The 16,433-nt window shown below is 37.7% G+C and overlaps 1 protein-coding gene across 1 annotated transcript; it reads left to right on the forward strand.

The window, feature by feature from the left end:
- The first annotated feature begins 12,916 nt into the window (after positions 1–12,916).
- Positions 12,917–16,341, forward strand: LOC136253702 (endoplasmic reticulum resident protein 44-like). The gene is made up of 4 exons (XM_066046360.1): positions 12,917–13,063; positions 15,409–15,481; positions 15,663–15,732; positions 16,096–16,341. Exons 1-4 carry the CDS (start codon positions 13,057–13,059, stop codon positions 16,339–16,341), a joined length of 396 nt encoding a protein of 131 aa, XP_065902432.1. The 5' UTR covers positions 12,917–13,056.
- The last annotated feature ends 92 nt before the right edge of the window (positions 16,342–16,433 follow it).

A 16,433-nucleotide genomic window follows, 5' to 3' on the forward strand; every position in this document is an offset into this window, starting at 1 on the left:
TATTCAAGGTGTCTCAGCAGCTAGGGGTGACCCTCGCTGTTTACTGGTATCAAGACACACGGTAGTGTGTCGTGCGGCCCAAGAAGCCGGCGCGCCACACCGTGAGTATAATGACAGGAAGAACGAAAACGTCATTTTCACACCTTTGTATCTCGGTGATCACTTATCTGATTGGAACCAAATTTGCTACACAGTTTCCCGCCAGCCAAGGGAGTCTACATTCCAAATTTGAAGGAAATCGCTCCAACCATTTCCGAGATACGAGCTGCCAAAGTTTCGTTTTTTTTTCTTCGTTTTTTTTTTCTTCTTCTTCTTCGTCTTTTCGCACACTTGCAAAAATTGCTATAACACGCAAACGCGTACTCCGATCGCCTTGAAATTTGGCACACAGAAAGGGAGTCCAAAGGCGAATCCTAGCATCAACTTTGGTACAAATCCGATGAATGGTTCAGGAGTTATTACCGATTATTCGCGTAAAACAAGATCGATTTGTTGTCACGCCTACAGGGTAAACCGCTTCATGGAATGAGTTGAAAATTGCTATGTAGATGGAGTAACCATCGTAGGAGTGCCTTTTGGTGGTTTGAAAGGAATCGAGATAAAGACCACGGAGATATGACACAAAACCCAACCTGTGTCACAATTACGCGATCGATTTTTATGAATAAAAAAGTATTAGTTTTCACGCCTACTAGGCAAACCGCTTAGAGCAATGAGCTGAAAATCGGTGTATAGCTGGAATAATCTTCATAGAAAGTCCTTGCAGTAGTACAGAAGAATCGGATTACAAACCACTGAGTTATGATTCGAAAGCCAACTCCGTGTAGCAAATGCGAGATCGAGATACTCTAATAGAACAGTCACCCTAATAGAGCATTCGGCTAATTTATTTACTCCATTATAGAATTTTATAACATCACAAGTTATTCTGTAGGGAGTTCAGCTGCAAACAGTTAATCTTATAGACAGTTCAGCAAGAAGACAGTCACCATGTGGAGAGTTAAGCAAATATACCACTATAGAGATTCAGAACATTACAAGTCACACTGAAGAAAGTTCAGCTATAAACAAGTCATGCACTGTGTAGAGAATTCAGCTACAATTAAGTCACTCTCTAGAGAATTCAGTTACACAGAATTCTGCTACACACAAGTCACTGTGGAGAGAGTTCAGCTACAAACAAATTACCCTTTAGAGTGATCAGCTACAAACAAAACACTTTGCAGGGTGTTCAACTGCAACAAATCAATTACCTTTAGAGCGATCAGCAATGAACAAATCAACACAAATCTACCTGTAGAGAGATCAGCTGGAAACAAATCACCCTGAAGAGAGTTCAGCTACAAAAAATCACCCTGTAGAGACATCAGCTAGAAACTAGACACAATGTAAGGAGTTCAGCTACAAGCAATCACCCTGTAGAGAGTTCAGCTAAAACAAATCAACCTGCAGAGAGATCAGCTACAAACAAATCACCTTATAGAGAGTTCAGCTACAAACAGATTACCTGTAGAGAGATCGGCTACAAACAAATCAACCTGCATAGAGATCATCTATATACACACAAATCAACTTGTAGACAGACCAGCTACAAACAAATCACCCTGTAGAAAGATCAGTTAGAAGAAGTTACTTTGTAGAGAGTTCAGCTACAAAGAAACCATTCTGTAAAGAGCTCAGCTGCAAACAAATCACCTGTAAAGAATTCAGCTACAAACAAATCACCCTGTAGAGAGATCAGCTAGAAGAAGTTACCTTGTAGATAGTTCAGCTACAAAAAATCTCCCTGTAGAGAGATCAGCTAGAAGAAATTACCTTGTAGAGAGTTCAGCTACAAAGAAATTACCACTGTCCAAATTTCAAGGCAATAGCTCTTTCCAATCTGAAGTTATCAATTGTCAAAGTTGGCAAATTGGATGTGTGTGGAAGACCCCTTTTCGCAAATCCGATCACATATGTATTATATATATAATTTGTACATTTACTGATAAAATATTTAAAGTACATCTACTTCATCTTTTCGTCTTCCTGTAGTAAAGAAAAAAACATAGGTTAAAAAAGTCCCAAAGCTGGCCATAGGCCGGCTTTGGGGTATACAAATACAAAAAGAAATGAAATCTAATCCAAAACAGCCAAGCTGTAAAAAAAGTGTGCGGCCCTCGAAAGGCTATGGTGAAAAAAGATGTGAAATCCAAGGTGGCGGCCAAGAAATGGCTGTGATGGTAGGTTAATGGTAAAAATTTTAATAACGACAATTCAGGTGAATTTTGTGCCAAGACCAAGCGGCACCAAATTCACCTGAATTGTTGTTATTAAAATTTTTACCATTAACCTACCATCACAGCCATTTCTTGGCCGTCACCTTGGATTTCACATCTTTTTTCACCATAGCCTTTCTGAGGGCCGCACACTTTTTTTACAGCTTGGCTGTTTTGGATTAGATATAACTGAAGTGATGTTTTTGAAAACCTTCCTTGAAAAATTCTGCCTGCATAAATAAAGCTTTTCTTTCAACGCACAGTGATTCACAATGCTTATTCAATCAAAATAGTTACCAAATTTAATCTCAGAAGAGCAAATTTTTAAAACTTTTTGTGGGGGCCCGCATATCCCCAGACTCACAGATAGAACATGCTTTGCACACTTATTAGTGAGTGACTCCCACGCATGCCCTCCCCTGTGCAAATCCTACAATTACATTTGTTCGCTGTTGTAAAACTAACCTGAAAACTCTTTGAAAATTTCTAGATCCGACACAGGGCCATACTAAGCTATATATTTCAGTACCTATAATATCTGTAATCTGTAACTTGTACAACTATATAGCCAATAAACGTTATTGAATGAATGAAAGTAATATGACATTTATTTCATTTGAATGCAATGCCATACAGATTACAAACTCATCACCTTGTGATTTATAAGTCAGCATGGTTTAAAAGTATCTTTCAACAACTGTATTTTGGCAGTACTGTAGCTACATAATTATGGTTGATAGCTATATAACATCACTTGTTGTATGTGCTATAATTATGTACCTTCGTACTACTGCTACAACAAAAATCACCACTTTCAAGTGTTAAATTACTTATAGTAAAATCTTATTGTAGTATGGTTATTGGTTGGCTCATAATATCAGCTATCTGGTTTTCAGTATGAGGTATACACTCAGGCTCATGATCAGCAGACACTCTATATTGTACACACAAGGAAAATATACCTAGGGCCTCCTGTTGAAGGGCTGGGTTTTTACTACCCACCAGAAGAATCCGGGAAACATTTGGATATCAGTAAGCCACTTAACTTCACAATTTTGAAGTTTTGATATCAATGATTGAAGAACCAGCCTGACACCTTTAAGCTCATGCCATGTAGAGCTCTGTTGGGCCATTAGCTACAGCATCCCAATGGCCGTGTGCCACATACTGACCATGTTCAACAATACCCACCAAATTCTGTATCACTAGCATCAGAATACACAATTTTTACAGCACCTGGCTGGCGCCATAAAGGCTGAGAGTCATACTCCTGAAGATTTGCTTCCCAAAATTGCAACTCACAGAGATGAGAGCCTCTGGACTCAGTGACAACATGTCACTCCATCACTCCTCTAAATGAAGCTGGACTCTCTCTCTTACTAAGATACTGTTGAAGGTGAATGACAAGTTCTCTTGATGTGATATAGCTTTATTATATTTATTAAGGCTTTACAGCAAAAGTGCTGAAGGTCTGCAGGACACCTGGTCCTACAGCCTGTTTAAAGATGTTATTTAAATATGTTATATCAAGTATGTTTGTAAAGAAAGGAGAAAAATCCTTGGCAGCCTAGCCATCCAATTTATGCTCGAATGCTCACAGGAGCCTGCCAGGTGATCAGGATGTTTTCTCCCTATTAACTAATTTTATGATTTAGAGTAAATGTAGACAATTCTCTTTTCTAAGAGACTGAAAGGTCACATGTAATCAAGTAGTATTTATTTCACTTGCTTCTTTTTGCAGAAGTGACATCCTGCCTTTATGCCACTTTGATACATGCCTACCTCCTGGATGTGATGGATGGCTATAAATAACCATAGTTTGGAAAGGTCTGGCATGCTGTAACAGCAGCTTCACATCTTCTACTGTGCCATACTGTGTGAGATGTTATCATCAAGAAGGTGCTTGTTAGTTATTTGTTAGTTGATGATCAAGATTTCAATAGGCAGGTCTATATCTGACACACATACTCAGGCCTGCAGTATGGGGGGAATAGGGCAAAAACACACTGACTGGGGTCATTGACAGAAGACTTCTTCAGAGTGGGGATATTGACAGACTTCAACACTCAATTGTTCTTCCTGTGGATATATGGTGTGTCAGTACAGTATATGGTCACACAAATTATTGTCACAGCAGTAAAGTTATTCCACAACTGTACATACACCCAGTCAGGTGGATGATATAAGCTAAAGGGCAGCTCTGGGGATTTTGGTGATGGCTTTTCAAATTTTCTGTTAGCTACATGCACACTATAAATTTAGGGGGCCTGGGAGCATGCTCCTCCAGAAAATGTTTGAAAATTATGTAGTCTGTGATTGAATCTGGTAGCAGTTTCCATCCAAAAAATCTTTCAAGTGGACATTTTAAACATATGTTAGGAATTGATTGATATAGGCTGTTTCTGCTGTCATAGTATCTAGAGTTAATTAATTAAGTAATTAATTAATTAAGAGGTGGAGCTATGTGAAGCTTGAAGCATACAACAGACATGCTTCCCCAGGAAGAATTTCAGATTTTAGATTATTTATACTGTGTTGGTACAGATAAACTACGTAAGTAACTTGACTATTAGGGTAGTTGACTGCTCTATATTAGAGTATTTCATTTTGATACCTTTGCAAATCAATGCATATCAGTTTTAATTGCCTGAATATAATTGACCAGCTTCTCTGGAAACCTCAAAACTGCTCCTGAAGCTATTGTACTAAGAATGCTAAACCCTGTGAGTGCAGATTCCTTTGGCTTAGTGATGACTTGATCCTCTATGACAACATGCAATCTAGGCATGCACCAAACAGCTGGGCCTGCAATTTAAGCTGTGAAGATGCATTATGGATGAAGGAATCTTCCACATTGTTTTCAATGATGATGACTATACAATCCAAAAAAAAAGAAAACTTTATTCTCTAATGAAATCTTGTCTATTTGTATGTTGCAATTGACAATCTGAAAGTTTTATTACAAAAAAGTGGTTGACTGTTGATGAAGCACTATATCTGTTGTACAGATACACATTCATGTGCATGTGTATACACACACACACCACATATGCACACATACACACACACACACACACACACACACACACACACACACACACACACACACACACACACACACACACACACGCACACACACGCACGCACACATGCACGCGCACACACACACTCCTGTCCTGTTGATAAGTTGTTCACTATTGGCCATGCTTGTCTCAAGTAAAAAGCACATCATGTAAAACTGGATGATATAGACTTATGGACTGCCATTCCTCCTTTATTCCTAAACCATCTCAGATGCACCTGACACCACAGCACATTCATAGTCTTTCTCCTCTCATCTAAACACTTGTGTTCTTCTTGTTACTGTCCCCTCTAAAGCTTCTACCACATACTGCACAAACGACATTTTTTGCTGATGATGGACTCTGAGCTGTCTGGATTTCTTGCTAATTAGCTTCTGCTTTGCCATGATATAATGCTCTCTACTCTGACCTGGACCTCCTAGCTACTTCATATCACCCATTCACATCAATGCCAATAATGGTCAGATCTTGCTGCACTACATCTCTCCACCACCCTCTTGGGTTGGGGCTCAGACAACCAACTAAAAGAATAGTCTTGGGCATCCTGTTGTCTGTCATCCTTGCCAAATAGCCAAGCCACTCTATCCTCTTCATTCTGACCTTCCAAATCCACTTCTGTCATCATGATGCATTCATATCACTGCTGTCTGTTGTCTCCATAGAGCAATCCATCACTCTGCACCATACATTAACATAGACAACACACAGATAGTATATATATCCTCTTCTTACTTAAATTTTCCATAAAAACAGCCTTTCTACAGGCACCAAAAGTTATTGATGCTTGAGCTATCCATCTGCCAAAATCCACATCCATCCTCCCCAACCTCACTATTTGTGATCCAAGATATGGGAATTCATCCACCACTTCAGTGTTCTCACCCTCTAGACTGATTGACTCTTGATCATATTTCTGGACCGATCTGCCTGTCACCATGTGTTTAATCTTAGGTATACTGACTGTCAAACCAAAATCCTTACTAACTTGTTATTATGCACACACTGCAGTCTCGGCACCAGATCTTGTTGATGCCAGGAGAGAATCATCATCACTCTGATAACCACCTCATCATAACATTCCTTCTGAATAATCACTGGTCATATTTGTAATGAACTGTAATACCTACACGTTCTACCTACCTCTCCACCACTAAACATGCATACAAACTGAATAACACTGGAGCCACACTTGTCTCAAGCTATACGGCACACATTAAACTACTCCAGCATCACCTCATCTATTCTAATTTTGGCCTTAGTATCTTCATGAAAATATCTTATCAATTTACCTAATGAGTGGGGCACACCACATCGTCTCTCTTCTTCAAGTCAATGAATATAAAGAAAGTTTTAGACTGATGCTCCCATGACTTCTCGATCAAATTCCTAACAGTAAAAATCATGTTAGTACAGCTTCTTCCCTCCCTAAAGCTAATTGAGACGCTGGTAATTCATCTTCAGTCAACTTCTATAATCTCTCTTGTATGGCTCTAGCCACAACTTTCCCAACTGTGTATATCAAACAAACAAATACCTCTCCAATTATCACAGCTGGTGAGGTCACTCTTCTTAAGAATGGAAACCAATATGGATGGCATCCTGCCAGCCATTAGGTACGTACGTATGTGACCCTCTCTCCACACATCATGGATTAATTCAGCAACCTATTTAAGAACTCACCCTGACTATACACAAGCAGCCTTCACCATTTCTGATAGTAAACCTGATTCACTAGCAGTCTTTCCATTCCTAATTTTACTAATAGCTCTACACAATTCTTTCACAGAAGGCAAATCTACTGTCTTTCCACATTTAGTTCATCTACAGAAACTCACTTTGAACATTTAAAATCTTAATGAAGTGTCTTCTCCATGTTCCCATTAGAAGAACACAGATTTCCTTCTTGATACTAGATCTGTTTTCTTCTTGCCCTGAAGCACCCTCCTCCAAAATTTTGCTATGTGCTATATAGCTAGATAGTAGAAGCTACAGTACAGGTGCAGTTGAATCTAAAGCATACATGGGAAAAAAACATGGAAACAGTGAGAAGAGAAGAGTTAATCCTTCTAGGAATTAACAAGAGGAGATGAAAGCGGTAAAACTGCTAAAAAGCTGTTAAATATTGAAATGATCTAATAGAACAGTCAACTACTCTAATAGAACATCCATCATTAAACTATAAAGAACAATAACCCCTTAAACTTCAACTTTGAACTCAAACTATACTGCAGCATTATGACTGTGCCATTTATATGAAAACTAGTTACCACTGCTATAAAATAACTGATTTTACTGGCTCACAATGCTTATTCAATAAGGTTTTAGTCAGAATATATCCTAATAGAGCACATGCAATCACTGCATAATCTATATTGTATGCCATGATCTCTAGGGAGATATTCTTTATACTTTTTAATGTCTAAATTCCTTGTTTCTGTAGCTGAGACTTTACCAGTATTTCCTTCCCTTGAAGTTTATTGTTATAGGCAAGGAAATCTTAATTTCACAGTTATTGCCACTACTCACAAATTTCTTCACCTTTCAAACACACTTTATATAACAACTTTAAATAGGCTGTAGTCAGGGCCGCCCAGAGAAATTAAGGGGCCCAGGGCAATGAATTAAATTGGGGCCCCAGAGGCAAGGAAGTTTCCATTCTGAATCACAACTTTACCCAAGCTGTAAGTTAAAGACCAAAAAAAAAAAAAAAGGTCATGACTTGCTAAAAATGATAATAGCTACCCATCACCAACCATATCTCCTTATCTATAAGCTTACTACACTGCTCCTCTGAAGAATACTGTGACTGCTCTATTAGAGTATTTAGATCTGACTGCTCTATTAGAGTATATCGATCTTTTAAACAAGTATTCAAGGGGCCCTTCATGGGGCCTCCTGGGGCCCCTTTCAGGCTGGGATCCGGGGCAAAATGCCCCAGTTGCCCCCCCCCCCCCCCCCTGTGGGCGGCCCTGGCTGTAGTACCAGGTGTCCTACAGACCTTCAGCACGCTTGTGCTGTAAAGCCTTAATAAAAAAATGAAATAATAAAATATTGTGATTTATCATGCACATGATATTATCTTGAATTACATTTTTATAATAACTATAGGACTTGCACTATGGCTTATAAGATGTTGTATATGCATGGGTTGAAGTTAAACCCCAATTCACTTGGTAAGATTGTGGTCCTCTAATACAACAGTCAAACTTGCCACCTGTACATATACCTCACAGATAGTCTGGCTTCCTTTGAGATGAATCCTAGAGACTTTATGGGAGTGGTATAACTATGCATATACCGTATATCATTTTTACATATGGATCACAAAACTTAGTGGACAAACCAAGTCGTTTGAGCAATGATTTCTGAAACACGGCACATTTTAATATCCAGAAATGCTAAGAAAATCAGTTGAGAGATACTAAAAGATGTAACTTACAGATACTGACCAGTCCCAAGTTTGGAGGCTCAGTTGAGATAGAGTATCAGACGCTACACAAAATAGGAGGATGAAAGTTGACCCTGATGAAATTCCCTCAATAACTGATTCCAGAAAGTATCAAGATACTATGATACAATTGAAATTACAGTACCAGCCAGCCTCCGTGTACAATCTGCTGAATTTAATTGATTTGGTACAGCAACTTTCAAGTTGTTCATCAGGAAGATGTTGAATGATGCTGTCTGTAAAAGTATTTCATTTTCTGAGTGAATTTTCTTATGGGGTTGATGTACTTACCCAGGAAAAAATATCTTGCAAGACTTGCAAGATTTGCAGTACAAGAACCTTGCACTGATCTTGCAAGAAACGTGCAAAATTCTTGTGCAAGAAACTTGCACTAAAATGTCCCCTTCCACTTCCATGCAAGAATTTTGCAGGAAACGTGCACAATTTTTGCAAGGATCTTGCAAACCAAGAATCTTGCACTGAAAATGTCCTTTTTCTTGCAAGAATCTTGGAAACCTTGCAAGATACTTTTCCCTGGGTAATTAACTTTACTTTTTTTTGTTGTAGCTAATTATTTATTTTGTAACCACAATGAGATGGAGTATCTACACCTGGAACCTTAAAATGTTGCTGCTATTACTATCTCGCATTGTCAGACTAATTACAAACTATATCATAGGTGTTTATAATTATTGATTTACAGATTATAAGCACTGGCTGTAACAGATGAATTTACAAATAACGAAAGTTGCCTCTTAGTAGCCTAAATTTTTATCTCCAAGTTTGAAAAGGATATATAGCATATTAAGTCATGAGAAAAGACATTTTAAAGAAGTTTGTGGATTTCCCATAATTATATTATCAATGGGTGGGGGCAACAGTTGCCCCATCTGGGAAATCACATAGATAATCTGTGGGAAAACCACAACTTCAAAAAATGTCATATTGGGGCAATTTTGCATTGTGTGAATGCCATATTAACTTCTCTTCAAGTTTCAAAATGATAGAGCAGATAGATCGTGAGATGACATTTTGAAATATGTGGTTTTCCCATACACTATCTGTATTGCCCAGAAGGAGCAACTGTTACTCCCTCACATGGGAAAACTACAAACTTTAAAATAACATACCTCGTGACCTATATTATGCTAGAGAGTGTAAACCATCATTAAGGTGTTCAAAAACACACACAATTACATATACCTCAAACTTACGTGAGTATCTATCTTGCTGAAGTGCCATGGGACAGTCATTCAAAATAGCCACGTGCAGATGTAGAATTACGAAGTTGACAAATGGAGTTGGTCAGAATTCACCAATGTTGTAAATCCATTGGGGTTGGAAGGGTATCTGATAAAGCCCTCAGGATGAATGATAGTCGGCCAGGATGAAACCCAAGTAACAATCTGTTTCATAAGTGAGTTGATATTTCAAAGGAAGCGGCATCTTTAAATTTGCATTGTACACTAAAGGACTCAAGCATATCAGTACAGAGAGCCTTCTCCTTAGCAGTAGCAACTTTCTTACTAGCAACATACAGTTTCTTAACAGAAGAGATGGCATTAAACTATGTATTTCCTGGCCTGCATAAGAATTTGATGATAATTATCATTAACCTCAGGCTGATGCAATTCAGAACCTAAATCAAGTTGTAGCTATAAGCTAATTCCTGAAGCTGGCGTTGGATCAGATGATTGAGTGATGTTGGCCAACAGGTTTAGCTTGCAATGCTATATATGTACCCTTAAGGAAATATTGGGAGAGCACATGGCTATGCGAGACTAGCCATTGCATGCATGGTACAGTACAGTATAGTATTACTATAAGGGCTAATAGAAACAGTGCATGCAGCTAAATATATAATGGAAGTCTGAAACAGATGTGGAAATATATTACCTACAGTATACTGCATACAGGTGCACCATAATTACAATCATTGGTATTGGGGGAATAGTACTGAAGGTCTGCTAGCTCTGGGCTAGTGGCCATTAAAAGAAAAAAAAATCACTTACAATGCTTAAATTATTACTTGCTTATAAAAATTACATTAAGAGTTGGGGTGGTTTGGGCTGGGGAATATTAGATCATCTAATACATGGACATACAAAATGGTGTACGTACAAGGGTTGTCATGTCTACAGTTAGATAAAAAGTGTCCATAAAATTTATCCATAAAAATTGTATAGCTATTCTATAGTCTTGTTAGTCTTGATATATAGACTATAGTGTAACAATAATTTTAAATATTTAAAACATGGGAATAGAGATTGCTGAAAAGTGAAGAAACAAGAGTCAAACAAGCCATGGCCAGCATGCTAGACACACAGAGATCTCTATTTGGACTCAATGGATATGGTAGAAACTAAGGAAAAAACAGTAGTTTCCATGCATAAATCAGGGCCAAGTAAGTACTGAGAATGCTTCTGTATTTGAGTCCAAATAGAGATTTTGACTTGCTATAGCTAGCGCTTGTTTACTGACTCTTGTTTCTTTATACTTTTTAAAGCAATCTCTGTTCCCATGTTTTAAAATTACTTTTACACCGGTTTGTTTACTTTTTTATAAATCCATTAATGGATAGCTATCATAATAATAAGAGGTGCTGGTGGTGCTTGTATACTGCAGTACTAAATTAGCTAAATGTGTATATCACATCAATCATCATAAGTATATCAGCGATAACAAACACCAGTGTATTGTTCAGTTCCTCACCATGCAGTGAATATACTTTGTACTATACAACTTTGATTTATCCAACTATAGGCAATGCACAACACATGCTGTAGTCAGTAGTATATAGTATGGTTTCTGATATTGTGTACAGAGCTTCCCAGAGACATAAAGGGGCCCAGGGCAAAGAGTTAAAGTGGGGCCCCAGGGGCAAGGAGGTTTCCATTCTGAATCACAAATTCTCCCAAGCTGTAAGTTGAAGACCAAAAAAAAAAAGGTAATTACATGCTGACTATGACAATACCTACCACTCACCAACCATACCTCCTTATTTATAAGCTTGCTACACTGCTCCTCTGAAGAATACTATGACTGCTCTATTAGAGTATCTAGATCTGACTGCTCTATTAGAGTATATCGATCTATTCAGACAAGGGGGCCTCCTGGGGCCCTTTTCAGGCTGGGGCCCAGGGAAAAATTCCCCAGTTCACCCCCTGTGGGAGGCCCTGATTGTGTAGCACAATAAGTCAAGTACCCAGTGGTATATACACAACAACATTGCTGTTCTGGTATGAACTTAATATACTGTGGTTAAATAGAGGTAATGATATAGCATTTCTGTTAATTTGAATAGATTGGATACTTATTAACACATTTGTTAAATTTCTCTTGAATATAAGTCAGAAGATCAGTGGCAAAGTGAACCTACAAGAAGCAAATTTGGATGTGTTTACCATTTAAAATGGTCATGGATTGCTCTAGCAGAAAAAAATAATCAGAAGATTATAGCTAACAAAATAGCTCAAAATGGTTCTTTATTATCATGCAGGTCCTTTTGAATTCATATTTGCTTCTTCCAAATTAACTTCTAAGGCTTCCTTTTAGGTTGAAAGAGATTTCTAAGATGGCGTTTAGCTAGTTGCAGGAGTATGCGATCTCTATTGTGAACCTGGCACTACCGTAGGGTGTTCCATAATCAAGGCATTGACAAAAGTTGATAATAAATATTAAATAAATAAAGGGGTTCTATTGAAGAGAAAATGTCTACTACTGTTCTGAACATGGTTTATTTTACCACTTGTTGAAAACCTAGTAGTTCCATTAGCAAAGGTGATCAGTGTAGTTTGTGACATCAAATGAACGCCAGAGAGGGATATAGCTAGCTAGCTACTCAGCTAAGTGACTTCAGCACAAAAATAGTTTCACTGAAAACTTAAGGGTTTAACCATGCATGCAATCCCTAAAAAAAACCCAGCCATTAGCTACAGTATGAGATACCTTGTAGTTTCACTATATGGTTTCATCTATATTTATAGTCTGTGGTTTGCTTGCGCTATAAGCGCCTATAGGCGCTTTTATAAAAATAATTAATCATGCAGAGATTACTGTGCTCGTCAAAAAATTTGACGAATCGGTTTAATTCGTCAAATTTAAATTCGTCAAATGTTTATAAGCGCCCTACAATTTCTTGATTTTCGTCAACATTTTATTCGTCAAATCTGCTGAAGTCTGAATTCGTCAAATTTTTTTGACGTCAAAATTTCCTTGCGTACGGTATACTAGATGCACGTGCACGTGGACACAGACACAAGAGAGAATGTGGGGTACGTTACTTTTTTGTACACTGCACAGTATTTTAATCTGGGTGCATTATTTTGAATACTGTGACAGAAATTACTCCTTTCATAGTCATGGTTTTATTATTATTATTATTATTATTATTGATAATGGATACACACAACACTAAAATACAAAAATATGCTTAGGCACTAGGCCTTTGTTCATATCCATGTCCTTGTTGTTTCCAATAACAGTCCAATTGTTGTTTAAAAAGAGCTATAGTGGGTGAGGATACTACATGGTGTGGGAGTAAGTTCCAAATGTTGACAACTCGTTGGGTAAAAAAATTTAATCTCTGTTTTGTTCTACACTGCTTCTTAAAGAGTTTCAAAGAATGTCCTCTGGTATTTGATGTATTCAACGTAAACAGTTTAGACCATTCAATGTCATAGTACCCTTTTAATATCTTATAAGTTTCAATCAAATCTCCTCGCTATTCAACTAGATTACAAAAACTAGAATTGTATTCACTTTACTGCCGACGCGAGCGAGGAGTCATGGTTTAATTTGAACAATTTGCCTTGGCTAATTACAGGTGTGATCAACTTAGGGGCTTGGCTAAAAGAAGTGTTGTAATGTCTGTGAGTTTGGCATAATAGAGCAGGCAATGACTCTAAGGTCATCAATGGCACATACACACTTTAATGTTATATCATGTTATATACATGCCCGATACATGCATAAATGCGGGTAGTTGGAAGTCTTCCGATTGCCCTAAGCAGTCTCTGTGGTGTGTGTAGCCTTGTGTGTCCACACTGCTTTTTTCTCTTTGTCATTGGGTTGTATTATCTGGTACAGTTCAAATCTCATACACACTCGCTAAGACGCTAACACTACTTGGCTTATTGAGTAGAAAGCAATGCGATGAGCAGCAGCCACTTGTGTTTCTAATCATAAGCATGCATATATGCATATACAAATTTACCAAATGTGCCTAAAAGCATAGACTTTGTATATAATAATAATAGTTTTCTATGCTAAAAGTTGCTTTTGTAAGTTCTGTAGTGATAGACACGTTAGCTGAATATGCTGCAGTTTTGTTACAATACCACATGGGCTATAAATGCTGCATACTTTGTGATGATGTATTGAGGGTATAGAACTGTACCGGATCTTCTTACAAAACTACTCCTACCCAGTGACAGAGTATAGTGATCTGGCCACGTGAGACTATCTGCAGTGTTAGTAACTAGATACTGAAGTATTTATAGACCTGCTATTATGCAACTAATGGAACACCGTAGCATCCTTCCTCATGCAATGTGTACAGCACTTGTAGATAATTCTGTATACGCACATATGACTCAAACACCTCCTGCAAAACCTCTATACAGTGGTGAATTCTTGGCTGACCATTGTAGGTATTAGACAGGTACGGTGACTGCTTAATGCAGACCACAGTGCATAATTATCTACATTTGTATGGAAAATGTTTAGGACATTGTAAGTATGTCATTATATGTTACAGTTAAAGCACTGCCACACTTGCGTATGGAAAATACAGCATAGGGGCATTCAAGAGGCTATTACAGTATGAGTCAAAGTACAGTATGAGGCAAAGTTGAATACTGTATTTGCCCTCAAGTGCTGTATTTTTTGTACATATAAGCATACGCGGTGCTTTAAATTATAATTGTACTTCCTGTTCTTGCTTGAAGCGTTTATCTCGCACATGCCTAATCGCTTCAATTTAGCAATGTAAACAGCAATGTGTTCATGTGTGCATATGTATACCCTCTAATGTGCTGAGAATATTATTAGTATTATTACTAAAGGTTTCACAGTACAACATACAAGGAAGTTATTCAGTACATATGAAAGTATGGGTCTGGCAAAAATTACTTCTGCCAACTGATTAATGTCAACAAAAAAAAAAAACAAGACAAGAAAATTAATAATGATTTGATTAGTTACGTATTCAACTTGCACTCTTTGTTCTGTCATTCAGGTTGTCAAACATGCACCTCATGTTCCGAAATGAAAGTTATTTTTAGTGCTGAAATAAATACTGCAAGTATTCAGATATTGTTTAGGATGTTGGTATTCAGATAGTAAAATTGGTACTCGAGTATTTTTAAGGTCACAAAATCCATGTTAGCCAACTCACGTGATGCAACTGTTACCTAGTAACAACATCACGAAGGCGAGTTTGATTTGTGAAATTTAATGTGCTTTGCTCAAGAATATGAGTACTTCTATATGACATGTATGAAATCCCTTCTCACCAGTGGATATTATCCTCAGTGGTGTCATCATTGTGAATCATTGCATGGAACTGTCTACACATACACTCTGCAAATTACAGTATTCCGTTTATTTCATCAAGTAGGATTTATACTACTGATTACTATTGACAGTTTCAGACACATGTACATGTTCCCTGGAACAATTGAGGACATACAGTAAGCCATCTTTCATGGTTATATTATCTGTTTGTGTCTTGAGTATTTGGTTTGCTTTTAATTTGTTGTACAGTATGGCTGTTTGTAACAGCATGTGTTTGATGCTCTGGTAGTGAAGAACGTCTATACCAGTTATGATGCTGTCACATCATTGTATCTGTACATATATTATTGTTTGCAGTAAGATGAAGCAATTCTTAGATGACCTTCACTCTGATAAACTACACAGAGGGATTCATCATGAACTTGATGTGAGTGATAGGTTAGGTACAGGGTTGGGTCGTTATTATATAAAGAATGACACTCCATTCCCAGTATAGCAACACATAGTAACTGTGACTATCACCAATGCATTACAAAGGGCAACTTGCAGTGAAATCTTTCAAATTAAACACCCTGATCTTATCCCAGAACTAGCTTTAGCTCAATTAATGATTGTCAGGATAGTTAGCTTATCAACTTAGTCTTATTAGGAAACAGTGTCAGATTATGCAATGTTCTAGGTTTCACTATATTATGAGCTCATAAGCGTCGCAAGGCGCATGTGATACTCACACGCTATTATAAACATGCTGTCATGTGACCAGTATTCTATTGTACACTCTACTCCTTAGCCTATATATGACTGCTGGATGATGCGACACGCCACAAGCAGTGATGATGCTAGCAGACATACAGCTCCTCCTAGGAATACATTTATGAAGTTGGATGTGTCTCACAATAATTATATAAAAGAAATGATGTATCTAAACTCAGTAAAAGTGTATGTAGACTTGGCCAGATCATTTGATAGTTACATGATTGTTGTTCTTAATTCCGGCTTACACAGAGGATGTTACAGTCTATTTCCAGTTGGCTGACTAGGGAAACAAAGCATTAAAAGTCACATGCTTGAAAGTAGCCAATAGGATTAGTAGCCTTAGGGTTAAAATAAACTCACACTGTCTATCTG

Source organism: Dysidea avara, chromosome 4 (assembly GCF_963678975.1).
Source record: "Dysidea avara chromosome 4, odDysAvar1.4, whole genome shotgun sequence".
Classification (NCBI taxonomy): Eukaryota; Metazoa; Porifera; class Demospongiae; order Dictyoceratida; family Dysideidae; genus Dysidea; species Dysidea avara.

What these genes read in the sequence shown, in the direction of transcription:
- LOC136253702 (XM_066046360.1), top strand. An exon ending in GGAACAATTGAGGACATACA is followed by an intron (nt 15,482 to 15,662) that starts GTAAGCCATCTT and finishes TATTGTTTGCAG; the next exon opens with TAAGATGAAGCAATTCTTAG. An exon ending in GGATTCATCATGAACTTGAT is followed by an intron (nt 15,733 to 16,095) that starts GTGAGTGATAGG and finishes TCTACTCCTTAG; the next exon opens with CCTATATATGACTGCTGGAT.